Below are 14,278 nucleotides of genomic sequence, written 5' to 3'. Positions count from 1 at the left end.
AAGTTCTGAAGCTTCTCACTGCTCACCAAAACATTGACTCCTCCAAGCAGAAAACAAGAGCAAACAATTACTTTCAAATCTTTAATATCACAAAATATTCAAATTACGCACAATAACATCAATCTTAGAAAAATTTGTGTTATTTGCAAAAACTCTCAAAACCACATGGTGGGCCAATAAGATAAATTAGACCGACGTGTAAAATAACCTTAAAATCTTAAATATGTGACCGGGATTAAAAACAATCTCTAACATTTCAATTATTCTTTATTTAACCAACACATGCAGAGAAAAACAAAGAAAATGTGTTGGCAAAACCATCTCTGACATGAAAAATGAGTTTTTACATGGTAATGAAATGAACAAACGATCCCATTTGCTCCCTGGATGCAGATGTTATTTCACATTTGAAATTTAAACTTTTCCAAATTACAAAAAAACAAAATAAACTTACAAAAAAGTACTGCAAGCAGGAGAAAGACAACTTCAAATATTAAATACCAAGCTGTGATGTCACAATCGAGGCAAGAATTCATGCCGCAAAATAAAAAAAAAATATATACAAAGCAATAATCTCTGCTCTTCTTGTTGCTCACAAATATTAAAAAATACACTGTTTGGATATTAATGACTTTGTATACTGGTTGTTTAAGTAACTGGATTAATGGCCCAACTACTGAACATCACTGTACCACTGGTCAGAAAACCCTCTAATATTTTCATGCATTTACATAATTTTTCTTCCTTTTTTGTATAAATAGACAACTTTAATAGTTTGAATATGCTGAAATTTTTGTGTGAAAATTCATTGATATATATATTTTTTAGATCTCAGATTTCATGACGTACATTTATTCTTTTTCTTTGCTCACAAACAGCAGCCACTCAGTGGTGTACACGAGGAAAACGGACGCGTTTACTCCTGCTTCCACTGCAGTCTGCAGGGTTTATGGGGACGTGCTGCAGTAGCCTTTTACTGCAAAAAACACCCGAGTTTATTTCATCTTCAACTTATTGACTGCAGCTTGGAAAAACATACTTTGGGGCGGGGGGGGGGGGGTAGATGGGCCTAGAGGTAGTTTAAAGTTTTCAGCGTTAGTCTGGGTAAATGTAGCAACTCAGCTTGTTTGAAGCTATCAAAATCACATTGGTTTCCACCTGTTTAAGCATTTTACTGCTAAAAGGATCGAAAAGAAACAGAAATCGAAATTTGCTACTTTGGTTTTTCCTTTTTCTCTTAATACTCGAAACATAAATCACTTGCAGACCCCAAAAGGCTCTGTAGTAGCAGACTAAGATATCCCAAAATGCTGGTATCCCTAAAGGCTTTGCGACTGTCGCCTATTGCACATTCCCCTCCGAGAACATCCACGACTGCAAGATCAGCTGGTGGAGGAGAGATGACAGCACAAAGAAGGGGAAGGACGTAGACAAAGCAAGGGTAAGGAGACTTGTGGAAAAACCAAAGGTAGCAAAGGAGCTCGTTTCTGAGTCATAAACATATCACCGTCTGTAACATTATAAAAGCAGCTGAGAGGGATAGGTGATTAGTTTGAGTTCTTGGCTGCAAGTGCTTCTTCTCCAAACAATGATAGAAGTTATTCATCTTCACTGGACGAGAGCTTAAAACTTCCTCAACAAACGCCTGCCAAACACAAAACGCCTGGAATGGCTGCTCAGCATCTTCTTCAGCTTCAAAACGTAGAACGTAAAAAAACCCCAACAAAACGGGGGGAAAGATTGGTTCTGCTTAAACGCCACATAGCAGGATAGCTCAGGTCCCCAGCACAGAGGCCTTTCTCATCACAAGTAGTCGCAGTATAAGTGTGCTCGTGGTGAGAACACCAAACACGTGACGAGTAAGAGAAGCAGCACCTGTGATTCGTACAGCTGCAAAACTATCTGCCTGAGGGTCAGCGGGTTTGAGGTTCCCAAAGCTCCACTGTGGTTCTGTCCTCCAGAGAAAACAAAACAAAACAAAAACACCAACAGCTAAACTTTATCCAACCATAAAGTTTGACCACATTCAGAAAGTTCAAAAGGAAAAAACAAACAAAACCCCCCAAAAAAAACAAACAAAACATACATCAAGATTTAACTGGGAAAATTTATCTCATTAGTCTTTCCCACAGTAGTTCTGCTTTTCATAGATTTTGACAAAAGATAGATCCAAAACGAGTATTCAGCATCAGGAACAGATGGTTAGATGGTGCGGTGCATGCTGTAATAACCTTTAGCACACAGACTAGTTTTGAAGGGTTTTTTGGTGAACAGTGTGTTGAAAACCTGTTTGCTCCACTTTTTTTTTTTTTTTTAACTTCTCCATTAATTGTGTGTATCTTTATTGATCCTGATGAGGTCGGAGCACTAAAAGAGTGGTGATGGATGAAGTAGGACTATAGTTTTACGTTGCCAAAGTCCTTGGATAGGCTCTGCAGGTAAGCATCATGAATGGCACCAAGGAAGTCTGGGTCATTCTAGAAAATCAGGGCAGGAAGAAGAAGAAGAAGAAAAAAAGAAACTGTTTAAGTATGTGGATTTTGCAACCGTTAAACAGCATCAATGGTTTAATATAGCTTTCTGCAACCAGAATGGTCGCCCCCTGCTGGCTGTTAGAGAGAATGCATGGACAACAACTTCACACATGAGAAAATGAGAAAAAAAAGAAAGAGCTAATTTATTTTTTATATACGGTATATAATCCATATTAATATAATTCTACAAGACCATTCATTTTGGGCACACACATGTTTATGTACACAGGAAGCACATTGTTGGTTATTTAGTTCTGGGAAGAACACCTAAGACTTCTGTGGGCGTCTCAGATCTGCCACTGTCTACACACTAAACAATTTTAGACAAGGTCCATTTTTAGTTCCATTGTATGTGTGGAAAAGATATTTAAAGTTATACATAATGTTATAATACAGGGGTAATTAGTACTAGCTTGAACTTTTCTCATGCTATGAAGTGCCGACAGTTTCTTTTATATGCTTTACGCTTCTACTTTACCTTAATGAGGTGTATCAGAGTCTCCTGTAGCTGTGCTTTACTGCAGGGGGCTGCTACAGGTTCTTTAGCTCCTCCAGAGGCTGAGGTGGGCTCAGTGGGTGCAGGAGGGACCATTGACGTTGCTGCCGGTGTCTTATTGAGGGACTGCTGGAAGGCACTGGGGGAAAGCAGCACAGAAACCCCTGATCCTGGAACAGCAAGACTTGGACTCATGGGGACAGCCTGAAAGAGGAAAGAAAAGCAAAAAATGAAATAAGATCAAAAATACTGGATTCAAATTTACCAGAAAAAAAAAATAGCTGAACTCACAGATATTTGTTTAATCAGATTTGGAGACTGAGAGAAAACATCCACGTCCTTTCCGTGTTGGAGAAGGGGTTTTCCCATAGGCTCTTGGAAGCTGTGGGGTGGGACCAATGTGCTTGGCAGGAAGTTGGGTGCGAGGATGGGTTTGTGGTGGTCTGAATTTACAGAAGGTGCTGCCGGTTTGAGTGTGGCGAGGATGTCCTGACCCATATAGGATGTTTGAGCAGTTGGAGGTCCTGCGGTACCAGGAGGAGCAGCTGAAGGCACTATGAGTGGGGACACTGAGGAGTGTAGCTGAGGGTCTGACCTTTGGATCACTGACTGGAATACAGGACTTGGGTGTAGTGCATATGGAGCAGGGAGCAGACCGGGGGCTTGATTCCTCTGGTTGGAACCAGGGTCTTGGGCTGCATGTTGGTGAATGAGGAGAGTGCTTTGTGGAGGTGGAGCAGGATACGGTTGTTTGTGGACATAGGCAGCGGAGGGGTCACTGGAAACAGTGTTGCTCTGCGTGGGCATGGTTGGTAGAGAGGGGTCCTTAGGGAGAGACGAACCAAAGAGCTCCTCCACTGTGATCTGCTTTACCACGGGGTGAGAGCTCTGCTGGGTAAAGAAACAATTACCTCAAATACAGCGGAGCTCAAAAAAAAATAAAAAAAATCAAATAACAGAAAACGAATCAAAAACTATTTTGATCATGTATTAATCATTCAGGTTGTTTAATAAGTAAGATTATGAAAGTTTGTTGGAAGCTATACGATTATCATATTTTGACAACATAGTTGGCTGCAAGTTTTGTTTTTGCGTTGCTAATCAGCTGGAGCTTACACTCTGCTGCTCCTGGTGCTATTTTAGCTGTTTAAGCTGTCGTCATCATTGAGCTTTACAAACAGCAAACAGTGTAAGCAGAGGCTTTTTTGGGTAACTATTAGGATTTTAATGCAAAAACAAAAAACTGGCTAATGGGATGAAAAGAAGACTTTTCTGTAAAAATTACAGTCCTTAGACCTGGTAAACATGGAGATGACACAGCTCCACTGCTTGTGATAAATATCTTAGAAATGTATCAGGAAACACAGGCTATAATATATCCAAATATAATAATGGTATATGATTGATTCACAACATGGCCCATTTCCCTTTCCATTTAGTTAACATTGATTGTCCCAAACTGTTCAGTTCATCTTAGCCCCGCATGCAAACCCTGCAGAAAACACAAGCAGCACTCATGGCTGTGACATAAATTGAAGGCACGTATTTGGGTGTCTGTTTGCAATGTTCCTTGCAGCATTCTCTGCTGCCAAATGCTAACTATGTATGGAGTGACAAGGATAAAAACATGCCCTTCTAACTGTCCTCCTCCACACTTTCTATGTGTAGGAGTGACAAGAATGACAAAGCTTTAAACATTTAAAGATACGGTAAACGAAAATTGGAACTCAAATCATTGCTTTGTGTGTGTGTTGTACCTTTTCAGGCTGCGGTGTGATGTGGGGATCTGTAGTGCTGGCAGCTGCTTTTGCTGTCTGTTCAATGGACACATCTGTTTCACCTCCTTGGGACTGCAATTATTGCACAAACATAAAAACATTAGATTATATTGAACTGTTCTCTCTATCTTAAACTGACAACTCCACACCTGAAAAAGACCCAGGTCATTTACCACTGTAATAACTTATATGGATATTCACACAACTTTGTTTTTGTTGTCAAAATTTCCACAAATTAGGGCTCAAATCCTGTCAAACACTATAGTTATACATCAGGTGATCATACTCGTGTGATAACATAAGTCAGATGTTACGTTAACTGCGTGTTTGCCACCTCACCCTCTGGTATTCTTCCTTGGCTTTGCTGAGCAGCTCCAAGATATCGATGCTGCGGGGTTCTGCGACTCCATTGGTTCTCCCCGGCTCTGCCCTCTCAGGTGACTTTTTCTGGGCATGGTCTGCTTCTTGTTTCACAATCCTGGCACAGAGTTAAAGCATGACATATTGCCTGCACACATAACTGTTGTTTGCTTTGTCAGATATTAAGTACTGATGATGTTGGGGTCAGAGTTAATATACTGAACAACCTTACTTTGTTTTTGTTTTTTAAAGTGAAATTACTCAAATTATACAAACCATGCAACGAAAACCAAAATATGAACTAGACAATCCAGGCCCTTACAAATTGCATCTTTGCTTCACAAGAGCACAATGCTGGGACAAATCAACAGATTTCCTAAGTGGGCCAATCGTTGCACAGCTCATTTGCACCATGATCACGGTTTATTTTGATAATTGTCATTAACCTGCTCGCACCCCGACTCATCCCCATGCCTGACTGGCTGAAAATCAGAAGAAGCAAAGTGCCTGGCTCTTTGTTTTGATCTATTAGTTGAGTTGGGAGCTGGGACTCACCAGCAGAACCACTTTTATTCTGAATTTTATTTGAAATGGGAAAGCAGAAATCCTAAGTTCTGAGATGGAATGCCTCCTCAAGTTGGATTTCTCACTGAGAATAATCAGAAAGCCCCACCAACCCTGACTTTACAATCCAAGATGGTGGCAGTAAGCGTAAACAATAGCAAAACATTAAAACTTCATTTCTACTGTTGGCCTTGGAACGGTTCGCAGCCGAGTGTGAAGCGGTGGGAATGAGAATCAGCACCTCCAAATCTGAGGCCATGGTCCTCAGCTGGAAAAGGGTGGAGTGCCCACTCTGGGTCCGGGACGAGAACCTGCTCCAAGTGGAGGAGTTTAAGTATCTCAGGGTCTTGTTCACAAGTGATAGGAGAAGGGAGCGGGAGATCGACAGATGGATTGGTGCAGCGGCTGCAGTGATGCGGACGCTGTACCGTCTGTTGTGGTGAAGAGGGAGCTGAGTGTAAAAGCGAAGCTCTCAATTTACCGGTCGATCTACGTCCCTACCCTCACCTATGGCCACGAGCTGTGGGTAGTGACTGAAAGTACGAGATCGCGGATACAAGCGGCAGAAATGGGCTTCCTCCAAAGGGTGGCTGGCCTCTCCCTTAGAGATAGGGTGAGAAGTTCGGCCATTCGGGAGGGGCTCAGTGTAGAGCCGCTGCTCCTCCACATTGAAAGGAGCCAGTTGAGGTGGTTCGGGCATCTGTGAAGGATGCCTCCTGGGCGAGGTTTTCCGGGCATGTCCCACTGGGAGGAGGCCCAGAGGCAGACCCAGGATACGCTGGAGAGATTATATCTCTCGGCTGGCCTGGGAACGCCTTGGTGTTCCCCCAGATAAGCTGGAGGAGGTGGCTGGGGAGAGGGAGGTCTGGGCTTCTCTGCTTGGGCAGCTGCCCCCGCGACCCGGCCCCGGATAAGCGGAAGAAAATGGATGGATGGATACTACTGTTGCGTATGTGTGACCTGCTAAATAAGCCGTACATTATATTGCTAGTGATGAATGAAAAGCTCTACAATGCTCCCGAGCAAAACAAAGTCTGTTTTTCCTCGATTTTTTTCACTTTACTGCACCGTAGTCAACTTGGGAGTGACGTGATTGCTCCTTTTACCTTGCAAGATGGAGATGGCAGTCTTACTTTTAAGGTGGAGCCTGAATCTTACATCCCGCTGCATAGTTGGTTCATGGTCTGATTTGCTTTTCATGGGGCTCCTATATTTTTGTTTAATTTGAATTATTCTGTATTAAAAACTCCTTACACTGCATCAACTTTATGGCATCTTATATGTGGAGTTGTTCAAACCCTGCATTTAGTGAACATAACAGACCTCCACATTTCCAGAAAGTACACATTGTAATTCAATTTGGAAATACAAATCAAACTTGATAAGTGGAAAAAACAGACAAACGTAAAGCCTTGCCCAATTTCATCCACTTCCTCCATCAAATGTCTGGCTACTTACTTGACCATGAGCTGAGCGATGCGTTGACAATCCTTCTTGTCATAGAACCAAATACTATAGATACCCACTGTTAAAAACACAGATACAAATAATGCATTTAATAACACTGACAGCAGACACCAGTTTATACAAAACTCTTTAAAACAAACCCGACCCTTCATAAATACAGCTAAAGGAACTATATGATTTTTAAGTCTTTTTAAGATTATTAATTTAGTCAGCTTTGTGACTTAACATAATTGAGCCATCCAAGAAAACACTGAAAACAACACTAAATGAGCACTGTACATGACTGCACATTAGTGGACCTTAGGATCAATGAGAATCTGACAGTCCAAAGCAGTGAAGTTACAAAACAATCAAACACAAAAAGGAGAAGTTCATCTGTGGAGAGCTAACACAGCATTCACCGACACCAAACGGAAAACAAGCAAACTGCACATTTGCAGTTTCTGATGAAAAACAATAATTTTATATGAAGCTGCTCATGCTTTGTGTGTGTCTATGTGATGAAACACTGGTGTATTCAAGTTCCCTCTAAAGCCTGAGGTAACCTAGCAACCCAAGTGCTTGCCTCCCTGGAGCATCCCCTGCTACCAACGGGAACACAAAGTGTTGTAAACAGGTGTATGCACAAGTCCAAGTACACACCCCAGCAACAGACATCTGAAACTTTGAGCGCACGCATCAGCCTGCAGAAGAGATTTCAAACACACCTGGAGCAGCATTAACATCCCTCTGAAGAATCCATCCTCTCCGTGTTCGACTCTATGCTCGTCAAACAATCATCTTTCAGCAATATCAGCCTTCATTATTTTTAATTGGAGAGAGGAGTCTCAGGAGCATCATCTACATCCTGCTCTCACTTTCTCTCACAAACCTGAACTCTACCTAGAGAGCAATCACAAACAGCAAAACAGACTTCAGGCAGAGAACAAACAAAGGCTCCTCAGCCCGTAACTTATCTTACTGAAAAGCTCAAATGGGCAGTGCAAACCTTCATGTGGAACAAATGATCAAAAACCGTTTACTCTGACCCGCCTTACAGTGACCATCAGCTGTCAGACGAGCATCTTCACAGCCTGAGGAACACCTTCAACCACTTTATCTGCCCGCAACCTAACACACTTTGAGGAATTAAAATGAAAACAGCAGCAGTCGGACTCCTGTGAAGCACCTGGAAAAGCTTCTGACTTGGATATCAACAAAAACATTACATCATGTCTTCCATACCAGGCAGGCTGATAGGCAAGCCGAGTCCTAAAGGGGAGCAGTCCACTCTGACGCTGAGCCTGGCCATGTTATTTTTTCTCATTAGCAAACAAATGGGAAAACAATCCAACTCCTTGTTCATTGCCTTAATGAAACTTCTGTTCAGACTTTTGATAGATTACCTCGGTGGGAGCACTGTCAGTTACTTTCTGAGGATTTGAGGATTTATTTCCAGCCTTTTCATCTGATACTACTCCCTGCTGAACTCATAACGCTAAAGGATTTCACTGGAATAAGCCTTCAGGAAAAAACGCAGCAGGCATAAAAATATTTATATAATAGAAGCCTAATTCACCCCTTAGAGCCAAAAGTTTTTTTGTTTGTTGGTCCAATACAGAATGAAAACTGTGGCCACACAAAGCTGAATACTGTGTGGTTTGACAGACCAGTCTGAGGCCATGAATGACAAGGTCTTCCTCCTTGATTCTCCAAGATACAAGAAGGACTTCAAGCAAAAGGGAGAAGAGCTGTTCCAGAGAACACTGGGAAAGTGTCTGTCCAGCATTTTCAAAGGTACTAATGTGTTCTGGCATTATTGCTTTTGAGCAGGAAAAATGAAATAAAACCAATACAGCAAACAAACTTAACACAAAATCTATATGTAGAGAAACGCAGAAATTCTTTGAATACAACATTTTTCATTTTTTTCTAAAGTTCATGAATTAAAAACTAAGAGTGCGGTAACATTTAGATAAAGGTTAAAAGTTTACTGACTGTTTGGATATTTACTTTTTTCAGTTAATTTGTGATTTTTCTTGCCCAAATTATCATCTCTTTTTGTCTAAAGCGGAGCCTTTCAAAGCTATGGTAAATGTTTCTCTTCGACACTACCTTTTGTGATACAGCGCTATATTATGGGAGAAACATTGTACTAGAGAAATATTATGTAGCTGAGAAACATTGGCTGATATTCTGGGATGGTGGTCTTTTTTTGTTCCCTCAAACTTTGAGAACCTGTGAAGTACTGCAGCACATCTGATTTCAGTCCAAGCATACACAGAAATATGAATCTCCTGCACATGACATCTGCAGTTTCTGTGTAACTGGACAACAAAACACTCACAGTTGCCATTTCTGTAGAGCAAGAATGGATCCTGTAGCTGAAACTCCAGGTCTTTATTGATTGGCTCTACAAGGTTCTCCGTGCTCAGTCGATTCATGATGGTGAAGCCATGGTGAGGGGAAGCAGACCTTTCAGGGACAAAAAACATAAAACATCACCTCACTGATATGACATATCTCTGTGTCGATTAGTTTAGTCATCCATGAATGATTTTTTTATGACAAAGAATTAACACATTTAGAAAAAAAAAGTTCACTGATTTTCAGATTAGTTTGGCCTCTTCATCCCATTTTTCAAACCCTGGCTGCTGCTCTCTGGCCATGTGGTATGTGGTCGCCTAAACTGGCACAGATCTCATTGTCTTTGATCACTACCCAGTGCTCCTGATAATGGCTGAAGGTAGGGATGTAAGATTGAAAGTTTCCCTTTAGGACTCTGCTCTTTCTTTACCACTGCTGATCTGTAAACCATCTGCATCGCTGCAGATGTGGCCCCGATCAGTCCGTCAATTTCACGCTCCCCTCAATTGTGTACAAGATCCAAATAGCAAATAATCCCTTACATGGAGGGAGCACTCCACCCTTTTCTAGCTGAGAACTATGGCCTCAGGCTTGGAGGTAGGTTGGAGGATTCTCAGATATTGTAAATGAGAATTTCTGAGAATTACATAATTCTCAATTTTGTGAAAAATATTCATATTAATCAATAACCAATTAAATCGGTTGCTAACATTTCGTTATTTTCAAATGAATATATGAACAGCCCTCAAAACAACGATGCGCGTTAAAGCTGTTTATCAAACAAGTCTTTACACTTCAAGTGGAATTAATTACTAAAACTTTTACTTATTATTTTCCTGTTTAAACAGGGTGTGATTTTCGTTCTGTGAGCGGACAAAAATCACATGCAATCTAATTCGTGTTTGTTTACAAAGACTGAGGCCTGCACACATGCGTAGAACACGTCAAATGACAGCGCGTGAAACGTAAGAACAGGTAAACAAGTCCTCGCGGTCAACGCGTTACATTCCTATAAAAGCCTCACGTGCTTACCTTGTATAAACAAACAGGGTGCCCTCGATTTCAGTCTTCTCCTGTAAAATAAAAAGTGAAGGTGTGAGTAAGAAACGATAAACATGCTGAATAATAGCAAAGGACGCTGTTAGCACAACTATAGCTAGCGGATAAAAGATTACGCTTATTGGTATTTAAAAAATAAATAAATAATTTTTTTTCAAAATGACAGTGGTGGCGAAACACAACGTGTGTAAGCATTACCTGGATAAAGTTCACTTCCGCAAATATTATCAAATTTCTTTGTATTTTTGTGTTTATACAGAACAGCTAGCATGCTAAGTCAAATAGCTTTGACGGCTTTCCGCAAAGTCACGTTACTTACAAACTTACCCACTCATTCGCCTTGGAGTTGAAGTTATATAGAGCCACCTGGCCGGTAACATCGAGCAATTTGTTTATGTATGGATCTTGCCTCTGTAGAGCAGCTAAGCTCATCATATGTCCAGCATTTACGGTCTCCATTTTGGATATGATTGTTGCTCCCACACGGACGGAATTCAGCAGACACATATAACTTCCGCTGTCCCCGGAAACCACGGCTCTTTAAAAAAGTTTCCGAGGCACTGATTTTTTCCGCATATTAATCCGAACTGTAATTGTGGTCAGTCGCATTTAGCTAGAGCTAGAGAGTGCTTAAATACAAAATGTTTCTAGGAAAAAAACTCTGGTGACTCTTTTGAGCTTCAAAGTCGATCAAATAATAATAATAATAATAATTTATGATAATAATAATAACTTATAATAATCGTGGCATGATTAGATATTTACGATAGGATATAATTTCCAAATAGTAAAACCTATTTGAGGAAAACCAGTTAAAGAAAAACGATATTTATGGCTGTGTGTTTTAATTCGAAACCTCTGTGACACTTTACGTCTACTTTAGTTTATGTTCTTTATTTGAAATCGCACTCATCTGTAGTCACGTTAAATCCTAACTTTGCTCGAAATGGCAGACTGATAGTGAAAAGTTAAAACGCCCCTGTGTCCTGGCGTGACCTTTTTGTGCTTATTGTAATTATTTGGACATAATACTTTAAACCCATTGCGTGCATAGTGGGATTGTGCAGGATTGCTGTCCGGACCGAGCTGCATCTGCCTCCCTCACCTGCAGTTTATGGAACAGTGGAGCAGGATTATAATCTGAGGATTACGCGCCACCGTGAAACTTTATCCCGCAGGCTCAGGTAATCCAATCACGGGTAACCTTCCAGCACCGCTCTAACAACCCATTTCCTCTCGAATCTTCGCGGAGAGAGGACAGAAAAAAGCGCAATGAGGCCCCCGAGAAGAGCCAGGTGATCTAATGCCGTTAATCATAAGGGCAAGACCCCTGCGGGGTAAGTCCGAGCGTTTAACTCTTCATATGGATAGGATAGGATAAGATAGGGACATGGTATTCATCCTCAAATACAGAAATTTCCCTCTTAAGGGAAAGTATAGTTGTCACCATTTGTTTCTAGCAGATTTATCACTGTTCCGACTGGTTTCTTTTGTGCAGTCACGTGTCTCATGACCTTCTTACAGCACTTAACCGAATCGTAAAGGATAAACAGATTCGGAGGTTTTGAAACCCGTGGATAGTTTTAAAGCAGGTACACGGCTGTACTTTAAACGACCTTTAATTGCAGCCTTGCAGCAGTTTTTAATTTAGGATCATACAATTTAATATAGTGAGATAGATATACATTTCTCCCTGTCTTCGTTGCTCTCTGATGTCATCGCACGACTTAATTCTCCAGTCAGATGATTTGTTTTTAGAGGGTTTTTTTTAAAGCAGCATCTGGCGTCTAGAGTTAAAAACATTTAAATGTTTACGTTGAGATGATCTCATTCGCTCTTTGCAAGTTTCCCAATAGGAAGCAACAGGTGCATTTCCAGTTGGTGGGCGCGCGTGATTTCAGCACAGTGGAGCCCACGCGATTGCTCCAACTTGTGTCAGTCCGTCCCCAGCCACAGAGAGGATAATTGACAGCACTGGATTGACTACCCCTGCCAGCGCGTCCTCTCGGATACGCCGTGAATCTGCAGGCAGGCACCCGGATGTGGCGAAAATGTTTGGCGCTCCTCTCAGGGTCTGCGCTCGGAAAACATTTTATGATTCAGGTTAAAGGCTCTGTTCAGGTTTCGCGCCTTCGACACCTTCGAACGGTTTTTCCAACGATGAGTTGGATTTAAAACGGATCTTTTCGATGTGGATTCGAGGATGCAAGAAGCAGATGAACAGTCTGAAGGTAAAAAAACAAAACCTAAAACGTGCGTGTGGAAGCGCAGGAGGAGAGTTGGAGCGCAGCAGAGAGAGAGAGGGAGAGGGGGCGAGAGCGCTCGTTTGGTTTATTCTCTGGATGTCTGATTAATCCGTGTGATTATATGCTCTGAGTCGTGGCTGCTGCTGACATGTTTTTTCCCCTCCTCAACTTATTCCAGTGCAGGGATTGTGTATTAACACTGTAAGCGCTTGTAGGCTACATTATTGTGATAACATCAGTAATCAGATCCACTGGGAAGCGAGTTGAGGCTAGTTCTCCGAAAAATGGTTGACTATAACGGTCATTCTGAAACCATGTGACAGGATGCTTTGAATATATTCGCTCTGCAGAACAAGCTGCGAGACCCTAAATGAACTTTTTTTAAAGTAAATTCCTTCTCTTCTAAGTTTTTCTTTTAGAGTTTAGAAGCTGTCCAAACAAAAGCAGCAAAACTCGACCACAGCAACAGTCAACAGCTGTTTTGCAGCATCTTGTGACAGATGTGCGACATCCAGCAGAAGCGCTGGGTTAATTCCTTTTACATGTCGGACAGGCTGTGACTATTATTAACTAGCAGCGTGCACTTGTTCTGCTGCACCTGTGGCGGTGGTGTATCGCTGTATGAGGATGGGTGGTGCTGAAATGTTTTGAATGCACCTCTCACCTGCGATCGCGCTGACATCAAGCGCAATTAAAGTGAAGTGACGTTTTGGATAGACTTCCCCGCATAATAAACTATCATGTTTTAACTATGAGCGTCGAGTCATCGTGACTATGATTTTGCACAGACGAACACAGAATATTGATGAAAAGTAATAAAATTAAGGCGCTTGCCTGAAATCTGATAAAGGAACCAACTTTGTCTAATCATTACCTTTTAAAAGAAAAGCTTTATTCTTCTCAGATTTTGTGCCTCTCTCTCATATTGCACATGACCCACACAAATCGATTCCTCATTTCTTTTTTCTTTCTTTCTTTTTCTTTATGTGCTTAGTTGTGTGTTGGAGCTGTTTTTGCTGGATGACACGGCCAGTCTATAGCTGACAACACTCCCCGATGTGACTGTGCTATAGAGTTGCAGTGTGCGACTGTGTCAAGGGCACTGACTTTTTAGCTCATGGTCTGCATTGATTTTAATGACTCTCTCTGTCTCTCCCATTCATGCAGGCTGTTCTGCTTTCTCTTTCTATAGCTGTCTTTTCTGGGCTCCTTTCAAGCCCGTCATCACCATAATTATAATCACCATAATCACCTCTTCTTCTTATTTTTCTGCCCATTTTATCTCTGGATGGGTTCTTAAAGGACAGTTAATTGCATATTAAGCAAGTAAATGTACAAGGCAAGTTTAAATGTGAAGTAGTGATAATGTTGTCGACATTATATATGTATGTCCACTGCCATTAGGCTCCCAATAGAGTTTTGCAAAAA

General features: G+C 41.4%; 2 protein-coding genes across 15 annotated transcripts in view; one reads left to right on the top strand and one right to left on the bottom strand.

Moving 5' to 3' along the window:
- Positions 1–67: 67 nt before the first annotated feature.
- On the bottom strand, positions 68–11,126 carry dcp1a (decapping mRNA 1A). Of its 2 annotated transcripts, none has more exons than XM_026154071.2 (9): positions 10,932–11,126; positions 10,578–10,618; positions 9,526–9,653; positions 7,191–7,257; positions 5,148–5,286; positions 4,788–4,880; positions 3,322–3,921; positions 3,013–3,234; positions 68–2,477 (listed from the first exon to the last, which is right to left on the bottom strand). In XM_026154071.2, the coding sequence occupies exons 1-9, from the start codon at positions 11,109–11,111 to the stop codon at positions 2,397–2,399; spliced, it is 1,551 nt and encodes a 516-aa protein (XP_026009856.1). In that variant the 5' UTR covers positions 11,112–11,126; the 3' UTR covers positions 68–2,396. The 2 variants fall into 2 exon arrangements, with proteins under 2 accessions (XP_026009856.1, XP_026009857.1); XM_026154072.2 differs by having other exon boundaries at positions 3,322–3,918; positions 10,932–11,118.
- A 656-nt stretch (positions 11,127–11,782) lies between these two features.
- The window catches only part of cacna1db (calcium channel, voltage-dependent, L type, alpha 1D subunit, b), an 88,299-nt gene continuing 85,803 nt past the window's right edge, over positions 11,783–14,278 (top strand). For 12 of the 13 annotated variants that reach the window (XM_026154064.2, XM_080294980.1, XM_026154068.2 and 9 more), the window contains exon 1: positions 11,783–11,941. In XM_026154064.2, the coding sequence (XP_026009849.1) occupies positions 11,908–11,941 (34 nt within the window). In that variant the 5' untranslated portion in view covers positions 11,783–11,907. Of the gene's footprint in view, positions 11,942–12,445; positions 12,836–14,278 lie in introns of those variants that run through there. The other variant, XM_080294976.1, reaches the window with a different exon arrangement.

Source organism: Astatotilapia calliptera, chromosome 20, assembly GCF_964374335.1.
Source record: "Astatotilapia calliptera chromosome 20, fAstCal68.1, whole genome shotgun sequence".
NCBI lineage: Eukaryota > Metazoa > Chordata > Actinopteri > Cichliformes > Cichlidae > Astatotilapia > Astatotilapia calliptera.
This window is presented reverse-complemented; position numbering and strand designations above follow the sequence as displayed.